The sequence below is a fragment of the Pectinophora gossypiella genome, chromosome 8 (genome assembly GCF_024362695.1).
Source record: "Pectinophora gossypiella chromosome 8, ilPecGoss1.1, whole genome shotgun sequence".
Classification (NCBI taxonomy): Eukaryota; Metazoa; Arthropoda; class Insecta; order Lepidoptera; family Gelechiidae; genus Pectinophora; species Pectinophora gossypiella.
In genome coordinates this window covers 4,515,941-4,537,414 of record NC_065411.1, presented here as the reverse complement: position 1 = coordinate 4,537,414, position 21,474 = coordinate 4,515,941, and the positions used below count along the sequence as shown (strand labels likewise).

The window sequence follows — 21,474 nt, the reverse complement described above, 5'->3', positions numbered from 1 at the left end:
AACCATGCATCACATAGATGGCGTTACTTATATATTTTACCTAACATAAGTTCAAGTCTATATCGCAATTGGAGTAGTAAAAAATACATCCATCGCAAGATGAACTAAGTACCTTCACATCACCGAGCTTTCGTTTATATCAACGTGATAGATGATGAGCCGTATCTATGTATAATGGTCGAGGCAACTGTGGTAACAAAAACTGCTTAATAACTCATTACTGTACCGGGGTTCGAACCGACGCTCCCCGTTTGAGAAGCAAGCTGGTGAACCACAGGACCACAGTATCATCATCACCAGCCCATTAACGTCCCCACTGCTGGGGCACGGGCCTTCCCTATGGATGGGTAGGGAGATCGGGCCTTAAACCACCACGCGGGCCCAATGCGGATTGGTGGTTATTAACGACTGCTAATGCAGCCGGGACCAACGGCTTAACGTGCCTTCCGAAGCACGGAGGAGCTCGAGATGAAAACATTTTTTTTGTGGTCACCCATCCTATGACCGGCCTTTGCGAAAGTTGCTTAACTTCAACAATCGCAGACCGAGCGCGTTTACCGCTGCGCCACCGAGCTTCACCACAGACCACAGTACCACAGTAACTAAATAATAATTTAAATAATAACATACGAATATTTTATCTTCTCTTTACTCTCACTCCAAGGGGATTAAAATGGCCACATCAAAGCAATTCATCTAAGAAAGCAATATTGCTATTTGACATTTGTTAGCATTGCGCACTTACTTGTATATGCGCAAATGTCAAATTGCAATATTGCTTCTCCAGCGTTGAGTTTATCTGTTATTTCTATCATCATCTAATGTAGCCTACAAGATCCTACTGCTGGGCAAAGGCCTCCCTCTTGCCATTTTTCGCGGTCCTGTGCGTACTCCGGCCAGTCCCTCCGGCAAGCGTCCTATATATATCATCATAATGAAGTCATATTGCATACTTATGACACTTCTTAGAGGCTAACAAAAACAAACAATGCTAACATGTTGAGAACTATGCATATTTTAATTCAATTGGTACATAACTAAGCGATGAACTTATTAATTATGATTGAATCAGAAGGTTATGAACCCATGTGGCTACAAGGAATCTTGTAATAGACCATTCATTAATAAATCACTATTTTCAGTAGTTATATAACAGTTTTCATTAGGAAAGGGTGTATTATCGTAGAGTGTAACTCTAGTTGTGTTTTCATAAGTATATGAGAGCTGCAACGCGATATGGACATAGCGGGATGGTCGATCATCTTCTTGCTGGTTTTGTCACTGAACAGCGAATCAGTTTTGGTATGAATTTAATCTTCATATTTTAAATGATTTCAAAACCGTGGAAGCCCAGTTGGTAGAACGCTTGCCTCTCACTTTGAGGTCGCAAGTTCGAATCCAGCACAGGCCTAAACCAATGATGTGATTTCGAATTCAGGTTTGGATCATAAATTATTATCACATGCTCAGCGGTGAAGGAAAGCACATTCCCGAGAAATGCATTTTCGGAGGTATGTGACTTAACATGTATTGGGCTAGTTTTCCCTTCGCGGGTTGGAAGATCAGATAGGCAGTCGCTTCTATAAAAACCGGACCTGCCAAATCTTCAGGTTAAGTAAGCGGTCCCTGTGAAAAACGGGATAATGCTTGGGAGATGATTTTTACGATTTCAAAATAATAGCCACGAGATACCTCGAGTCTGTATTCATACAATGTTTTGTATGGAAGGACCATATTAGAGAGAAGCGGTCCGGGCGGGTAGGTGGTTAGCGATAGGCGCTAAACGAGGTGTCGTAAAACGGTCTTGACGTCTACCACTCAGATTGGTGGCAGTTTATTGAAGACCGTGAAAGGCATAGATATGAAGGGAAAGCCTTGCCGGCGTGGTCGACGATTTCCCTCATTTAGCGCTTATCGCTATCGACCCACTAGGGTCGATTAATTCTTTCAAATATTTTTCCTCTCAGACGACGCCCTGAGCCGAGGTTCGCGCCCAACTGGGCACCCTCAGGCCTGTTGTCTTAAACGTTGTACCGGGTGAGAGCCTTCAGCGCTCCCCATTTGTCCGGCCAAGTAGTTAATGCCATCTGCGGCAAATCTACAATAAGTCACGTCAAAAAAAAAAGGGAAAGCCAAAAGAATTTGCCCAGTAATATGACAATATTGGCTAATAACATAAGATAAGAAACTTTATGATGTATGGCGAGAAGACCAAGATTCCTCCAGACGAAGTAAAACGTATCACGTCTGATCTGGGGTGTAGTAGACCATGAGATCTTTGGAATTTTCCCGTACATTTTCGTTTGTAAAGTTATCATTAAATTATTTTCTTGTTGATAAAGTATCATCTTTATAGACTTGGAGATGCAGCAATAAAAGTTTCGAGTCAGAAGAGGTACAACCACCCTCACCAGAACTTTTTCCACGGGATACCGTGTGGCAACCTGTTTTTCATACTAAGTGAGTTTTAGCTTAGAAATATGAAGGCTACATCAAAGCAATTCATCTAAAAAGCAATATTGCTATTTGGCATATGCGCATATAAAATCAAGTGCCTGCGCAATGTCAAGAAATTTCAAATAGCAATATGGCTTCTTAGGTGAATTGCTTCAATGTCGCCTTTCTAACCCCCCAGATCAGCTGTCACTATCCATCATAGTATCTATTCATCTATCCATCTTAGTCATACATACATACATACACAAAATCACGCCTATTTCCCACCGGGGTAAGCAGAGACTATAGAATTTCATTTGCTTCGATCCTGACACACTTCTCTTGCTTCCTCCACATTCATCATTCATCCATCTTAGTCCTTCGTATCAAATTGGTTGCAAGGTACATTATTGTGGCTTTGCCCAAACAATTGGGGGTTACATATTTGATTCATGTATTTGTAGAATTAATACTATTGTAACTTTGAAAATATGATTTATTTTTGTATCATTGCCACAGGAATGAGTTCTTCGTATACTCCGCGTTTGTAGAGCAACGTCACTTTGTAGGCGTGCGAGTTTTGGCAATTACCAACAGACGGTCTCCACACGACGAGATATTTTGTCGTATGTGGCTGGTTGACGACCGTATAATTACACTGCCAGCCAAAATTCAGGTAAAAATAACAACAAAAAATATAATTTAAAATATTTTTATATTACTGAACGGAAAAGCTGGAATGGCATGCCGCAATCTGTGTTTCTCCTTTATCACAATCTTAGAATTTACAAAGCTAGATTGAACGGGCTTTACTAGGTTTTTTTGACATGAATTATTGTAGATTTTCCGCAAATGGCCTTAACTACTTGGCTAGATCCTTACTAGGTAAGCCAGTACCAAGTTATGCCACATAAGTCAAGTCATAGTCATTCACCATCAAGTGAGATTCTGATCAAACACGAACCAGTTTTCTGGAGTATTGTTGAAATTGAAGCACGGTTCATTACATCTCGGAGTTTCACGAGCGTGCATCAGGATGTCGAAATAAAGAATGCTTCTCGCAATTTATAGACTATGATAAAATAAAGAACAAGCATTTTATAAAAGATATACAAGAAATAATAAATGGGTCGAAAAGTAGAAGTAGAATGAAGTGGAAGACAGTGAGAAGTTATAATTTCGTTGTGATTATAAATCAGAATAGTCTGAAATCATGGATGGAATTGTAATCAGCCTGCACGGTAATATTCTCGATAAAGGGAAAAATAAGGTTGATACTGTTACTGTTACAGGTTGTTTTTTTATTTCAGGTGGTCCGAGAAAATGGGAACTTGAAGTACAGTGTAGTGTTCGTGCTATGTCAGCTTGGTGACAACACTGTTCAGGTCCATGAGATGGAAGGAGCATCTCTTGCTGTTGTTGCTTCCAAAGCCGCCGACAAACCTCCCACTAATCTTCTAAAAGTTATTTACCCATTCCCTGTAGGGTATAATCCCGACGATGAGAACTTTGATGCTGGACTGGTATGTATTTTACATGATAATAAGTAACAAAAAAAACAGGAAATGAAATCGCTTTATCTTCCACTGACATCATATCTTCCTAAGGCCGACATTTCCAGATATAAAAGCATAGAATAATGAATAATATTACGTCAACTCTCCGCTCTCCAACAACTGCTGCGCCAGTTTTACCCAGTGTCTTAGTTTAGTCCTCAATCGTATGAACGTCAGGCGTCACACACACAGATACGCGTGCACGATAACGTCAATGTGTAGTGTCTTTGTAAAACGAGTTTTTTTGTAGGGTTATGAAGTGTTCGGGGTGTGACAAAAGTTAAACAACAAGGTTTGGATTTTAAATGGATATTCTGTCTTGCGACGCTAGACCTGCTAAATTGTGAAAATGTGTACAAAGAGCATACGTCAACGAACGGGACGATGACGTGGCTGCTATTACTAAACCAATCGTTCTAAATGTACTCGGTAATAAAATCTGTTAACAACTTTTGTATGTTTAATTGCTTATTGTGAATCTCTTCTTCTAGACAGATCTCCACGTCTGCGTGAAACCGTTCCACTATTTATACGACCGTGTGGACTGGATGGTAGAATGGATTGAGATGAACCGAATGCTCGGAGTGTCACACTTCTACATGTATAACGATTCAATGAGTGAGGAGTTGGGCTGTATCCTCAGCCACTACCAGCAACAAGGTCTCATCACGCTGCTACCTTGGGATATACCCATATCCATAGGTGATAGAAAAGTAGTCAGGTGAGTTCAATAAACTTGCTATAATAAATTTACTTCTAGTTTCATCCCGGCGTTCTATCTACTTACTCATATTTATTGTGGTTTTATTTTTCCCCAAGTTTAGCGAAATAACTAAGTATAAATAAAATAAAACACTCCTATAGCAAAACACGAGTTTAATTACATTTTAAATTTGAATTTGGAACTTTTAACACCCACAGTAATTGTCTTTTTTCTATTTATAGAAAAAACATCTGATAATCATAAACTTGCGAGATGTTGCGATTTTTTCACTTTTGAATTCCGGGTCATTTTCGCAATGTCCAGAAAACAGCTTTAAACTAATGTAGTTCTTTTCCAGAATAAGAGGACAGTTCCTCGCCTTCAACGACTGCATCTACCGGGCGATGACAAGAGCGCGCTGGTTGATGATTATCGACACAGACGAGCTAGTGATACCACGACAAGAGAGGCAGTTGACAACCTTGCTAGATTCACTTGTCAAAAACTACAGCAGGGCCGATGGGAACGCCGGCTTCATATTTAAAAACTTTTTCTTCTTTCTCGAATGGGAGGTAAGATTAAGGTCACGAGAATAACAGCTCCGGGGGCTTAAAAAGAGGTCACAAAGAACATTTAAAAATCAATATTTATATTTGATATTGACTCACACGGGTGCGTCGTGTCAAACAAGTGTCAAATAGCAATATTACTTTTTGGAATGATCAATGAGATCACGCCAATTTCCCATAACGGTAGACAGAGATGCTTTCAATAAGTTTAGTAAAGTACTCTTGACTCCTGGCCTAAACCGCTTTCATTTGTTTAATTTATCTACCAATGCACTTTAAATTGCGAATTGAGTAAGGAATCATATTGTCTTTATAATATTTTTAGGACGACCCAGTGTCATCAGTACCATTGCTAACATCACGTAAGACACGACGAGTAATTATGGGGACCCCAATTCCACAGCGCTCCAAATACATAGTGCGACCGCTTGAAATTATTGAACCTGGTAACCATTTTGTATGGAAGCACGTAAATGACGCCTATAATTCAAATGTGCCTGAGGAACACGCGATAATGCATCATTATCGGGTGAGTGAATTAACATTTTTTTTTTATTAACTCGCAACCAAAGAAAGCCAAAAAAGATGTTTGTGTGTTTATGCCAACCTGTGTTCCCATTTATCTCCAAAAGTGCCAGTCCGATTTTGATGCGGTTTTCAGTGATGCATTCGGGTTTAATTGGCCCATGTTCTTATTGAGAAAAAATCATCAAGGGGCGCTACAGTAAGCATTTTTTTGTCCATACAAATGTTGCCCTTTTGACGGCGAAGGTGTGCTGCCGCCAAAGGATGTTTTCAGGGTACCAAACTGAGCATAGTAGCCCGCTGGCCACAAGTTGGTAGTGTGACTAGGGATCGACGATCCGACGGTGTTACATTGTATATATGCGTCTTCCTGTGTAAACTTCGATATCGCGTTTCACGACTGGTTGAAGCCTGCATTATTGAATGTGGCGCCATCTGTTTCATGTGGGCGGAACTAGGTGACCAACTAGTTGGGTCCGCCACACCCTTTATTTGGGATTTTGATAAGGTTTTCAACCATTCGTGAAAATTTTACTTGCAACTAACTAAGCCTTTATCTTTCAGATAAATCGCATTGGCAAAGTACCGATAAATGAAACAGTAGTAGATAGGATAGCACACAGATGGACTAAAAATCTATGGAAGAGAGTAAAAACAAAACTGCAAAACATACAGTGTTTACAGGTAAATAATTTTAAGAGTTAGTTTTTTTAAATGCAAATAATAAAAACAGTCAACATTAATAATTAAGGTCATCGGGCAATTGTCCTGCGCACTGCGGAAATCATTTTACTAATTTACTTAGATATAAGTAGGTACCTACTTATTTAAATCAATCAGGTTTGTTTGATTAAATTATATTTTTTTATTCTTTGTTGTTTGATTCCGTGCTTTGGAGCACGTTAAACCGGTGGTCCCAGCTATTAGCCGTAAAAACACCTCCACCAACCCGCATGGAGCACCGTGGTGGAGTATGCTCCATACCGGTTGATTGAGGAGAGCCTGTGCCCAGCAGTGGGACGTATATAGGCTGTTTATGTGTGTTATATATGATATGTATTCTCTGTTTTATTAATTGAAGACCCGTGGTAGCCCAGTTGGTAGAATGCTTGCCCCTCACTTTAAGTTTTCATGTTTGGATCATAAATAATTATCACGTGCTCAGCGGTAAAGAAAAACACCGTGAGGAAACCCACATACACGAGAAATGCGTTTCAGAGGTGTGTGAGCTAATCTGTATAGGACTGGTTTTCCCTTTGCGGGTTGAAAGGTCTACACGCAGTCGCTTCTGTAAAAAACCGGACCTGTAAATTTTTCAGGTTAGGTACGCGGACCCTGTGAAATGGGGATGTTGATATGAGGTGATGATAACTAGAGATAACGATAGGATCTTTGATCCTGCCCTGATTGCATTTCACAATGTCGGATAGCAGTTATGTATCTCTGTGAGGGTTACTATTGAGTCAAATAAAAATACGCCATAGTTTTTCTAGTATAAGTACTAACTAATTTATTTTTACATTGTTTTAAGTTTACGCGGTTATACGCGGACTTTTAAACGCGGTAAGAACCCGTTATTATGTATTGTGCTTTAATTTATTTTTATTGTCCTTAATTATATTTTTACTATATTGTGGCGCTGCACGTCTATGTTGACTCCCCCCCACTCCGACTCACTGTGGGTGGCAACAGTGTCGCGTCTCAGTCCGCGCGTTGAATTCAACTGTATCACACGCGTCAGCCGAGCAACTCGAATAATCCACTCATCAACGAACTCTGCAATAAAGAAAGTTTTTTTTTTACATAACTTATTCTAGATCAAGCATCTCGAGTAATCCACTCATCAACGAACTCTGCAATAAAGTAAGTTTTTTTTTACATAACTTATTCCAGATCAAGCATCTCGAATAACCGACTCATCAACGAACTCTGCAATAAAGTAAGTTTTTTTTGTACATAACTTGTGATAGAATCTAAACGATTATAAAGAGAGAAATTATTACTTGCAGGAAATAGTTGATTTTTTAGACCCCTGGGGTCCAAAAACGCCAGATTCAGTGTTTCGTCTAAAAAAGCAATATTGCTATTTGACAGTTGTTTGACAGTGTGCATTTTCTTTTATGTGCCCAAATGTAATACAACATGAAATACATGTAATTTACACATGTAATATTGCAATACTTACTGTTTTTTTTTAGATGAAGTGCTTCAATGTGAGTTTTTTGTTTTGACATTTTTGATGCAGGGATGAAACTGGATAGAAGACTTGACAAATAGTATTGTTGGAAACTCCGTCTCTGAGTATTTCGATGAAGATGAAATTTTGTATAAGTTCGCCTCCATAGTTATTTTTATTGTATTTAAAGTAGTTTTTCTGGTCTTGTCAATAAATATGCAATTGAACCAACCCGTTAATTATCAATGTTTCCACGTTTCGATTTTTCTGTTGTGTTTATCGGTCTACTTAAATGTTGTTATATCTACTGTTGTCGCAGAATACATGGTATTAGTATCAGTTGAGTCATTTTGTAGTGACTCTTCAGCGCCTGAGATATTTCACTGAAACATTGAGTGTTCTGTCGCCTGCAAGTAATAGGTAATAAATACATCATGAAGAATAATACATATTAGGTGAGTATATAACACAACTGTCATGTTATTGATCACTTCATTTTCCACATTGTTCCAACATACTACGATCCTGACACACCACTTTCGCTTCTTTTAGGGTGGTATTAATAACTAATCTCAGCTGAGACTGCCCTCAAGATCATGCTCAAGTCCCTGTTTTTATATGAGAACTGTCACATTGACATGATCTTAAGGGCAGCTGAGATTAGTTTATTAATACTCGTACCACCCTTACTCTCATCACTCATCTCAATAAACTTTTAAAGTTTGTGATGTACTGTAATAAACATGATAATGTACTTTGCAATTGTTTATAATAATAATAAAAAAACAAATTCTTCTTGCATACTCGCCGACTTAGTGTACTCTTCCAAGTTTACCTACCACTTATACTACTGTGGCGGGTTCGAATCCCGGTGGAGACATATCACAAAAATCACTTTATGATCCTTAGTTTGGTTAGGACATTACAGGCTGATCACCTGATTCTCCGAAGGTAAAATGATTCGTGCTTCGGAAGGCACGTTAAGCCGTTGGTCTTGGTTACTACTTACTGATGTAAGTGAGTAGTCGTTACATGAGCCATGTCAGGGGCCTTTGGCGGCTCAATAATAACCCTGACACCAGAGCTGCTGCGGTTGGTAATCCACCTCACAACCCACACGATAGGAGAAGAAGATTATTGTATATGCAATATTGTAATACTTGAACGCACTCTTGAATTTTCAACCCGCTGGCACTGCGTGTTCTGGAGTTTCAATTTTACTCTTCTCCACAGATTTTTTGTCCATCTGTGTGCTGTCCTATCGACTATTGACTCATGTAGTATATGTTGTAGGCTTGGCTTAGGAGAGATAAATTTTACCTGAAAAAATAAGTTTTCTGTTAGTTGAGAAAACCAATGTTAATCCAAGAGGATGAAATTGGTCTTGGGAACCCTGTGTCTTAATAGCATCTCGGGCGTTACAGTGTCTGATTGATACATGTTTGACCCTAGGTTTGACGTGATGATTATCACATACTCAACGATGAAGGAAAACATCCTGAGGAAACCGACATACCCGAGAAATGCATCTCGGTGGTACGTGACCTAACCTGTATTGGGCTGGTTTTCCTTTCACGGGTTGGAAGGTCAGACAGGTAGTTGCTTTTGTAAAAACCTGACCTGTCAATTCTTCAAGTTAGGTAAACGAAGCCTGTAAAAACGGAATACACTAGGAAGATATATACATAACATAAACACACTATATACGTCCCCCTGCTGGGCACAGGCGTCCCTTCTATCAACCAGAAAGGGTAAGGAGTACACTCCACCACGCTGCTTTCCTGCGTGAGGAGTTATATATTCTTATTTATTAAATAACTTACCCGATAATGATGCAAAATGGCTTGCTCTACAGGCACACTTTCAACAACGGAACCCGGTGTGTGATTGAAAATTTCATGGATGCCGAGTTCAATGATCTCAAGCGGACGTACTGCGTACTTGTTCCTGGGTGGACGCTTAGAGGACGGTAACCGCCGTGTCTTGCGTGACGTTACCAAAGGAACCGGCGACAGGCGATCATCCTAAAATTATTGTCTTATAAAAAATAAATTATTTATAAAGAAAAAAATAAATCGAATAAAATTCTGACTGGGACGGTACTTGAATCCGCAGCTCGTATCTAGCCGGGACGAGCGTGTTAACCATTACACCACCAGGTCCTCCTCCTGTCCATAGGAAATTCGTCCGAGAAATTAAGATGATTCCGTAAAACGTATATAATATGCTATTTATATTTATGTAAGTAACTTAATTATAATGTCACCTGCAACTCCAGGTAGAAGAAAAAGTTTTCGAAGATCAAGCCGGCAATCCTTTTGTGCTGGTGCTTATAAGATTTTTTAAATGAATCTAGCATGGTCGTCAAATTTATGTCGTGTCGCGGCATTACCAGCTCGTCTGTGTCGATAACCATTAACCAGCCTGTGGTCGCCATCGATCGGTAGAGACAGTCGTGGATGAGAGCGAACTGTGCTCTCGTACTGGAAAAATCAAGCCCAATAATTTCACGCGAATTGAATCGGAGATAGCCCTGTTCGGAGAAAGCGTGTCCACCAACCATTGCCCAATGGTTGAGCCATTGCCTTCAAAACGTTGTTTCGATTCTGCTCCGCATCTCCCAAATCCCCTGGTAGTTGCGGCTTCCGAATACATCCCGCTCAGGGACGGTACTGAAAAGTATCTGCGTCCGAAATATACGACCCCGACGACCCGATTGCTCTAGCCATAGACGCGGCCAATCAGCTCGCGACATCAAACACTTCAGAACCCCGATACCGACCCTGCCGGCGTGGTCGAAGATTTCCTTCATTCAGCGCTAATCGCTGCTTTTATTCGCTCCCAGTCCAGCACAGAATACTTTAATAACCCACCTGAGTAAGCAGAGACTATGGAATTGCATTTGCTTCGATCCTGACATACTTCTCTAAGTAATGGAAGTAAGTAATGGAATTGAAGCAAATGAAGGAAGCAAGAGTGCTTCCTTCACATTCATCTTTTGTTTCATACACGATATAAAAATAGCGGTAACAAAATGATTCCGAGTTAAATGGAAACTCTGCTATAAGGCATGCATCATTTAACCATACTGGTCAAGGGCTACTAGCTAGCTTTTGTTACCTTATTAATTGTGCGTCTATTATGGGTAGGTTCCAAGAAAACATCGTGATGAGGCCCTGTTGCTGGTAGTGGTTGAGGAGGCAACTCATCTGGTCACTCACGGAGCCGTTATACATGTAGAAGTGTGACACTCCGAGCATTCGGTTCATCTCAATCAGAAATCAGAAATCAGAAATCAGAAATCAGAATCATTTATTCAACGTAATTATCATGGATAAACTTGTTGAAGGTCAATGTAACATTTTTGAATTTACGTCATTTCGCAAGGTGTTATGGCTGAGGAGAAGAAATGACAAGAAACTGCAACAGCAACACATCTTTTAAAAACCAATGAGGATATACATTACAAGTTATTTAATAACTAGAGGAACACATTCAATACCAGACATTTTTATCATTTAGGTAGTCATTAATCTTATAATAAGCTTTTTTACATAAAGTAAGCTTCACGTGAGCTTTAAATTTATTTTCTGACAAATTTAAAATATTATCTGGTATTTTATTGTAAAAACGTATACATAACCCCAAAAAAGATGAATTTAATTTACTTAATCTAGAATTTTGAATAGCAATTTTATGTTTATTTCTTGTATTGTAAGTATGCCTTTCACAGTTTCTCGGAAGGAGAGATAAGTTTTTACGTACATACATAATGTTTTCATATATATATTGACTTGCGACCGTCAGTATATTTATTTCTTTAAACAGCTCCCTCAAAGAGTCCCGACAACGCAGCTTATAAATAGCGCGAACTGCTCTTTTTTGAATGATGAAAATAGTTTCTACATCAGCGGCTCGACCCCACAGCAAAATACCGTAAGACATTATGCTGTGGAAGTAGCTGAAGTAGACAAGTCTAGCAGTGGGTACATCTGTGAGTTGTCGGATCCTTCTGACGGCATATGCTGCTGAACTTAGCTTGCCCGCTAGTGATACAATATGTGGGCCCCATTGAAGTTTTGAATCTACAGTAATTCCTAAGAAAACTGTGTGTTCAACAAAATCTAGTTTCTCATCGTTAATTTTAATGTTATTATTTACTTTCTTTACGTTTGGTAGAACAAATTTAATACACTTCGTTTTCTTAGCATTTAGAACTAGGTTATTTACTGTAAACCAACTTAGAACCTGCGACACAGCGCTGTTTGCTTCGTCAAATTCCTCTAACTTTCTGTCGATTTTAAATATAAGAGAAGTGTCATCCGCGAACAGCACAATGTCAGCTTGGTTCTGTACTACATAAGGTAAATCATTTATGTACACTAAAAAAAGAAACGGACCCAAAATGGATCCTTGAGGAACTCCCATTTGAACATGAGAGCCCGAAGAAGTTGTACTATTGATTTGTACCTTTTGTATCCTACCACCTAGATATGAATTTAACAAACTGAGAGCTCCATTATTTAGTCCATAGTGCCTCAATTTCAAAAGCAAGGTCTCGTGATCCACGCAGTCGAACGCCTTAGACAAGTCACAGAATACTCCTACGGCATTCTGCGACTTCTCCCAAGCATCGAAAATGTGTCGAACAAATGTCACACTCGCGTCTGTTGTAGACCGACCCTTAGTAAAACCAAACTGCTGGCTGTGGAGTAAGTTATTTAAATTAAAATGACATAGCAGTTGGTCGAGAATAATTTTCTCGAAAATTTTACTAAGTACTGGTAGAATAGAAACCGGTCTATAATTCGTGGGGTCTGATTTTGTGCCCGATTTAAAAAGAGGTATAACTTTACTGATTTTCATTAAAGGAGAATGGGCGAATCTGGTCCAAGAACCTCCACTGATGAGACTTATATGTAATGAAAGCTTATGCTTTCCCTATGAATCTGGCAAAGTACTATCAGATTCTGTCCCGGGGTTCTTTTTTTACGGCCATGTTTGTCCTGGCTAAAAATGTGATAAAATACAGTGGGAGCTAAAATCGGCTCAAGATTTGTTGCTGGATAACAAAGTCTACATAAATAATTATGTATCATATTGTATATCATTTTAAAGAGGATCTTTTCCAGAATCCGAAACATAAAAAAAAACAAAAAAAAATCTTTTTGTAAGCGAATTATAGTCAATTTATATCTGCAGCGCCATTGTTTCTCGGTAGCTAAGTTCAAGTTTCATGCCTTTTACCCCTTCCAAAAGTATCTTACCGATTTTTTTATATTGCTTCCGGAATTTGATCTGAGTGATAATAACAAGAAAAATAAATAAACACCTCTCCGATAGAGACCGGCTAAGCTATTGCCTATTGCAAGAAATCGTCATCATTAGCAAGTCATTACGGTATTGCATATTATAAGCTTATCAGCAACTTGGAACTTGGTCCAAGAACCTCCACTGGTGAGACTTGCATGTAATGATAGCTTATACTTGTCCTATGATTCTGGCAAAGTTCTATCAAACTCTGTCCTAGGGTTTTTTTACGGCCATGTTTGTCCTGAGTGTACAGTAGTGGACTGCAAAATCACCTCAGGATTTGTTGTCGAAAAACTATTTAACTAAGTCTATATACATAATTATATATCATAATGTATATCAATTTTAAAGGGAAAGGTTATCAGAATCAGAAACACAAATAAAAAAAAATGCATTATGTAAACGACTTTTAGCCAACTCACGTCCGTAGCACCATTTTTCTCAGCAGCTACGTACGAGTTTCGCGCCTTCCAACCTTTCCAAAGAAGCCCAATCATTTTTTCCTTCTTCTGATATTACATTCTTAACCTGACAAGTGACAACAAAGAAAAAAAAAAAAAAATAGGTACCATTCCGATAGAGGCCGCGTAAGCTATGGACCTATTGCAAGATAACGTACTCAAAGGCTAGTCATTATAATCCAACAGACGTAACATGATTAGAATGCGGCGGGACGGAAATGTAGTACATCGCCTTATGCGAAAGAGACGAAATATGTGTCTCTTTAACACTAACAGCAATACAACTATACAGCTTAGTACGAGAGAAACAAGAAATAAGTCATTCTAATCAAGATGCAATACAATGACTCTATTGTATACAAAAGAAACACATTAAACAAGTTCAGGCAATAACTGGTGCAAAAGGCGGCTTTATTGCCAAGGTAGCAATTACTACCAGGCAACCTTACGTTTACGATACGTTTGTTGTACCATTCGGCATTGTTTATAAGACAAGATATAAGCCTGGATTAATAAAACAAGATTGTGGTGAAAGAAAACATACTACATTTGCGTCCTCCCGCATTCTAATCATGTTACGTCTGTTGGATTATAATGACTAGCCTTTGAGTACGTTATCTTGCAATAGGTCCATAGCTTACGCGGCCTCTATCGGAATGGTATCTATTTTATTTCTTGTTGTTGTCACTTAGTCTTGTCAGGTTAAGAATGCAATATCAGAAGAAGGAAAAAATGATTGGGCTTCTTTGGAAAGGTTGGAAGGCGCGAAACTCGTACGTAGCTGCTGAGAAAAATGGTGCTACGGACGTGAGTTGGCTAAAAGTCGTTTACATACTTACTTAATGCATTTTTTTATTTGTGTTTCAGATTCTGATAACCTTCCCCTTTAAAATTGATATACATTATGATATATAATTATGTATATAGCCTTAGTTAAATAGTTTATCGACAACAAATCCTGAGGTGATTTTGCAGTCCACTACTGTACACTCAGGACAAACATGGCCGTAAAAAAACCCTAGGACAGTGTTTGATAGAACTTTGCCAGAATCATAGGACAAGTATAAGCTATCATTACATGCAAGTCTCACCAGTGGAGGTTCTTGGACCAAGTTCCAAGTTCCTGATAAGCTTATAATATGCAATACCGTAATGACTTGCTAATGATGACGATTTCTTGCAATAGGCAATAGCTTAGCCGGTCTCTATCGGAGAGGTGTTTATTTATTTTTCTTGTTATTATCACTCAGATCAAATTCCGGAAGCAATATAAAAAAAATCGGTAAGATACTTTTGGAAGGGGTAAAAGGCATGAAACTTGAACTTAGCTACCGAGAAACAATGGCGCTGCAGATATAAATTGACTATAATTCGCTTACAAAAAGATTTTTTTTTGTTTTTTTTTTATGTTTCGGATTCTGGAAAAGATCCTCTTTAAAATGATATACAATATGATACATAATTATTTATGTAGACTTTGTTATCCAGCAACAAATCTTGAGTCGATTTTAGCTCCCACTGTATTTTATCACATTTTTAGCCAGGACAAACATGGCCGTAAAAAAAGAACCCCGGGACAGAATCTGATAGGACTTTGCCAGAATCATAGGGAAAGCATAAGCTTTCATTACATATAAGTCTCATCAGTGGAGGTTCTTGGACCAAGTTTCATACAAAAGTGCCCATTGTCATTTGGAAAAGTGCCATTTTCAACACTCATATTAAAAATGTAAGCTAGATATGGTGCTAAGATATCAATAACAGAGCTCATCAATTTGACAGACAATCCCCATAAATCTTTCGAGGTTTTAAGTTTCAGCTGTTTGAATACTTTAACAATACTACTCGGATCAACGCGTTTAAAATCAAATAATTCAGTGCAAGCAGTAACATTACTTTTTAATAATATATCAGCTTGAACAGGAGAGGACCTGAGAGATTCTGTAGTTTTTACAGGGATTTTCGTGAAGAATTTATCAAAAACTTCAGCTACATCTTTATCTTGTTTTACTAACCCAGTGCCCGATTCTATATTGTATTCTAATTCACGCGGTTTAGAAGCCTTTGTTTCACTATTTATTACTTGCCAAACTGCCTTTATTTTATTATCCGCGGTCTTTATTTTACTACTAATATGCATCTGTTTGGCTGTATAACACACTCTTCGAAATATTTTAGAATAATTTTTGACGTAGCTTTTGAAACTATCAGCGTGTGTATACGTTTTTTCCTCATATAAAGAATAAAGAGTATTTCTACTTTTGCGAATGCCTACGGTAGCCCAGTCACTGAACTTGAATGATTGACTGTTGGTAACTACCTTTTGAGGAAAATTATTTTCAAATTCTTTATGGATAATAGTGAAGAAATCCCTGTAAAAATCGTCAGGATTGTCTGTATCAAAGTTTGGACAAGGTAAGTTACTAATAAGACTATTTCGATATTTCTCTATCCGATTATCAGTGATGGGTCGAGTACTAAATTTAATTTTTTGCACATTTTTAAGTACTGGAAAACTAACCAACTGCCCACTGTGATCAGACTTAAAACAGTTAAGGATACTGTTATCTTGGAAATCACAATTGCAAAAAATGTTATCTAAACATGAGGCAGTTGTTTCTGTAATTCTAGTTGGCTCCATAAATATATTAACAAGGTTAAATGATGTAAACAAACTTAGAAATCTAGTTGTAATTGTATCTACTTCATATAAATCAACGTTAAAATCTCCACACACTATAATGGATTTATTACCTTTGGATATGACCTTCAGTACATTTTCCATCACTGATTCAAAAACTGTGAAGTTAGCACTGTATGGGGGTCTGTATACGGCCACAACAATATGTTTCTCTGTTTCTATACATGAAATCTCCATAGTGCCCTCTATCGAAAGTCCAGTAATATCTTTGCGTTCTTTATATTTTAAACTATTTCTGATAAAAATAAGGGAGCCACCACGTATTTTGATCTTTCGACAGAAAGCGCTAGCCAAATGATAATTTTCTAAACCGAATAACAATTCATAATCCTTAAACCAATGCTCAGTAATACATAAAATGTCAATAAAAAATGTCTCTAAAAATAATTCTATGTCCAATTCTTTGCCAGAGAAGCCTTGAATATTTTGGTGAACTAGTTTTAATATTCCAAGCTTCTCTTTTGTCTTATTGTCTAGTTTAAAGATGAAGTACCATTCGTGGTACATGGCTGACTACCGTCAATAAAAGGTTTTGTACTGTAGAAGACAGTACAGTCAATAAGTTTACTGCCTGGTCTGGCAGAAATGTCTGTAATATAAAAAACTAGTACTGAACATATAATTTTTTTAAAGTACTTAGATAGATATATTCTATCTGTCGTTATTAAACAATTTTGAATAAACTTATTCAAATCTAAATAAATAATATTACTGTGATGACAGGTTCTGTTGTAAAGGTGTTGGTTGAGAGAAAATATATAATTATTTTCCTCACTAGCTAATGAATTTGAGTATGGAAACGAACAAATAATTAAGTTTCCACACTCAACAGTCATTAGCGACCTATGATACTTAGTTAACTGCTGTTTTGTGAGCCCTGTACTATTGCCTACTAAAAGAATAACGGTAGTGTTCGCATCATATTTACACTGGAATCCATTCTACCATCCAGTCCACACGGTCGTATGATAAGTGGAATGATGACACGCACACGTGGAGAGAATTCTGGAAAAGGGGTTGATTTATAATAAGTACAGCCACAAGGCAAGGTAAGACGGAAACCGGAACAGTTAAGAGGTATATCCATCACAAAATAAACTAAGTATCCACACCTCACAGAGCTTTCTGTTAGACCAACGTGATAAGTGGTAGGTAAGACGTCATCATCACCAGCCCATTAACGTCCCCACTGCTGGGGCACGGGCCTTCCCTATGGATGTATAGGGAGATCGGGCCTTAAACCACCACGCGGGCCCAGTGCGGATTGGTGGTTATTAACGACTGCTAATGCAGCCGGGATCAACGGCTTAGCGTGCCTTCCGAAGCACGGAGGAGCTCGAGATGAAAACTTTTTTTTTTCTGTGATCACCCATCCTATGACCGGCCTTTGCGAAAGTCGCTTAACTTCAACAATCGCAGACCGAGCGCGTTAACCGCTGCGCCACCGAGCTCCTAGGTAAGTAAGCTAGGTAAGCTCCTAGGTAGGTAAGACGCAACGCCGTCTAAATATAATGCTCGAGCCATATGTTAGTGAAAACTGAACTTAAGATAAATGAATAACTCATTGGTGCAAGTCGATACCAAGGTTGGAACCGGCGCTCCCTGATTGAGAAGCAAGTCGGTGTAGCACAGGACCACAGTGACTATTAACATTATTTAAAATAAAATCCAACCTCTGTCTCATTCTCAACGAGATGACGAAAGTTATTTATGCGACGTTAAAATAATTGCTTTTGCCTATTTTCATTTTATATACAGGGTGTTAGTGACATCGAAACGAAAACTTTGAGGGAAAATTCAGAACATGATTCTGAGGTGATATCAAGTGGAATTTACGTCGCAAAAGTATGGAAATTAAAATAATTTTTAAAAACTCAAAATTTTTTACGAATTTTCTGACAAGAAATTCCACTTGATATCAACTCAGAATCATAGTCTGAATTATCCCCTTCAGTATTCGTTACGGTGTCACTAACACCCATACCTACTAAGTGTAAGTGACATCGTAACGAATAATGAAAGGGATGAGTCAGCTCATTATTCTGAGTTAATAACAAGTGGAATTTTCCATCGCAAAAGTATAGAATTGAAAATAATTAAAAAAACTATAATCTAAAAATGAATTTTACGACTTAAAATTCCACTTGATATCAACTCAGAATCATGGTCTGAATCTTAGTATTCGTTACGATGTCGCTAACACCCTGTCACACTTAAAATACCAACCAGATTACCATCAAAGCCGGGTTTAGGGACAGAGTAAATAACTTTGAGGAGGTTGGTGGGAGGTTTGTTAGCAGCGATGGAAGAAATGACGGCGAGCGATGCTCCCTGCGTCTCATGGGGCTCCACACCGGAGACAGGCAGTTGGCATAACACAAACGCTGCACAATACTGCCTTTCAACTTGAATCTTCGGCACCTAAAATGTTACATAAAAATACAAGTCAACGGCCTCCGTAGTCCAGTGGTTTGAGCGCTGGGCTCACGATCCGGAGGAGTTAATATCAAATGGAATTCATGACTTTTATGTAGACCTATTTTAATTATTTAGAATTTTCTTCTTTGCGAGTCGATGGCGATCGATACTAAATTTTTGCTGGCCAATTATGGCCACGCTTTTGAATTCTATACCTACTTTTGCGATGTACATTAAAAATGTTGAGATAACCCTCTCATCACATGTGTCTAGTCGAGTTATCCTTTCCTACAGACACTAGAAGAGTTATTTATTACCACCATATATTTTTGAAATTATAATATCACCTGAATTCGAGCTTTAAGTATAAGCACGCGGCGATCTCGCAGCCACAGACGACAGAATATCACCTCGTGTGGTGGTTTCGTCGCAGTAATCGCTATTACTCGCACGGCTGCCAACGCACTTCGAATCACAAACGCGGAATACACGTAGAATTGATGCCTGCAACGACGATAACGATAATATTAAAATAAATTCAACAATAAGATAAGCTCACGACTATATCCTTATCGTCACACATTGGGTGCCTCATGACGGGTACAGTCGTCATGGTAGAACTCGAAAAAGATGGCGTGACGACTTGGACGCTTGCCGGAGGGACTGGCCGGAGTAAGCACAAAACCGCGAAAAATGGAAGGAGGAAGGCGAGGCCTTTGCCCACCAGTGAGATCGTGTAGACTAGATTACATTAGTTTAGAAGAACATCTATCGCAAGATAAACTAAGTTCATGTCGTCATCTATAATGGTCGAGCCAATAGGCTAGTTTCCAACTAGTCAAATCAGTTACTTTTTACTAAACGTCAAAACACGAAATTACTATGGAATTTGTATGAAAAAGCACTCTGTGACGTCATAGAAAAACGTGACAAAATGTCGGACTTATTATTACGTTTTTCTTGATTAAAATTTATAAATAAGTTTAATAGAAAAAAGAAAATGTTTTTCGTTAGTTTTAGATGTGTCTTTATTTAGTAATCAGAATTTCATAATTTATCTTGAACCTAGTACACGACCCTATTGTGTTAAATAAATTCAAATATACTTACTCAAAGTTGAAATAACAATGAGAATTCCGATCTGACTAAGCAAATGTCAAAGGAGTGCATCTCTAACATGTCTGTGTGTCAAGTGAATTCACAGACACGATGCGCCATAAACACGGTTTCTGTTTCCCTTGATTTTTTGTATATTACCCTCGGATCGCTATAACTACGTTACCGTTAAAACGGGAAGCGTTGAAGGCTCTCAAACGGTACAAAACTGAAGACTACATGTCAGAGGATGCCAGAAGGTAGGCGCGAACCTCAGAGCGTCGTCTGATTATGTGTATATAAAATGTGGGGGAGATAGAATTACTTGGACTACTGACCGCCTCTTTCGCTTGAGCTACCAACACGGCGCAAACTTTCGGCATAGCCGCTGGAGACACGTCAGAGACGAACTTACTCGCCTAGTTTTTTTTTTGACGTGACTTATTGTAGATTTGCCTCAGATGGAATTAACTACTTGGCCTGACAAATGGGGAGTTGCAGTTGCAGGCCACCCGGTACGACTTTTAAGACAACAGGCCTGAGGGTGCCCAGTTGGGCGCGAACCTCGGCTCAGGGCATCGTCTGAGAGGAAAAATATTTGAAAGAATTAATCGACCCTAGTGGGTCCACCGACCACGCCCGCGGGGTCGGTATCGGGGTCCTGAAGACTCGCCTAGTGGGATAAGAGTCTTAATTGCACCTTACTCTGTATGAGAAACAGGTTGCCACACGCCGTCTTGTGGTAGCCGCCCAGGTGACTCGAACCGTTCTGTGCGGCAACCCCGACTCTATAACAATTAAAAAAACAACATAGCATCACGCCTGTTCCCCCGAAGAGGTCGGCAGAGGCGTATAGTATATACACCCACTCCTCGTCAGCTATGTTAAACTATGAAGACCACATATTTTTTACAACTTGTAGAGCCTAGGAAAAGTAGCTGCGACAAAAACCTCGGCACAAGGCTGCCGATGTTCTTAAAAAACAAAAGAAATATTTAATACAACCTAATATTTGTTTCCAGGCGAAAGGGCATAATATTTATGCCTATAAATGATTACCACGTTCTCAGCGGTGAAGGAAAACATCGTGAGGAAACCCACATTCCCGAGAAATGCATTTTCGGAGGTACGTATGTGACTTAACCTGTATTGGGCTGGTTTTCCTTTCGCGGGTTGAAGGTCAGTCAGGCAGTCGCTTCTGTAAAAAACCAGACCTGTCAAGTCTTTAGGTTAGGTAAGCGGACTCTGTGAAAAACAGGATAATGCTATAGAGATGATTGGTTCCCAGGCGGTTATTCCCATGCATTTCTATCTTTTAAATGGTCATAACCTTATAATAACCTTTTTACAAAATTAAAGCACATAATAACGGGTTCTTACCGCGTTTAAATGGGAATATGAGACTCCCGATATTTCGACACTGTTGCAAGTGCCATGATCACGGGATGACTGAGACGGGAGTCTCATATCCCCATTTAAACGCGGTAAGAACCCGTTATTATGTGCTTTAATTATGATAAT

General features: G+C 38.8%; 1 protein-coding gene across 1 annotated transcript; it reads left to right on the top strand.

The window, feature by feature from the left end:
- Positions 1-3,839: 3,839 nt before the first annotated feature.
- Positions 3,840-7,700, top strand: LOC126369103 (uncharacterized). The gene is made up of 6 exons (XM_050013396.1): positions 3,840-3,959; positions 4,488-4,713; positions 5,054-5,267; positions 5,590-5,793; positions 6,354-6,473; positions 7,683-7,700. The coding sequence occupies exons 2-6, from the start codon at positions 4,541-4,543 to the stop codon at positions 7,698-7,700; spliced, it is 729 nt and encodes a 242-aa protein (XP_049869353.1). The 5' UTR covers positions 3,840-3,959; positions 4,488-4,540.
- Positions 7,701-21,474: the final 13,774 nt, after the last annotated feature.

Coding starts and splice junctions, on each gene's coding strand:
- LOC126369103 (XM_050013396.1), top strand. CDS start 4,541: ATGGTAGAATGGATTGAGATGAACCGAATGCTCGGAGTGTCACACTTC. Junction 4,714..5,053: donor GGTGATAGAAAAGTAGTCAG/GTGAGTTCAATA, acceptor GTTCTTTTCCAG/AATAAGAGGACAGTTCCTCG. Junction 5,794..6,353: donor CGATAATGCATCATTATCGG/GTGAGTGAATTA, acceptor TTTATCTTTCAG/ATAAATCGCATTGGCAAAGT.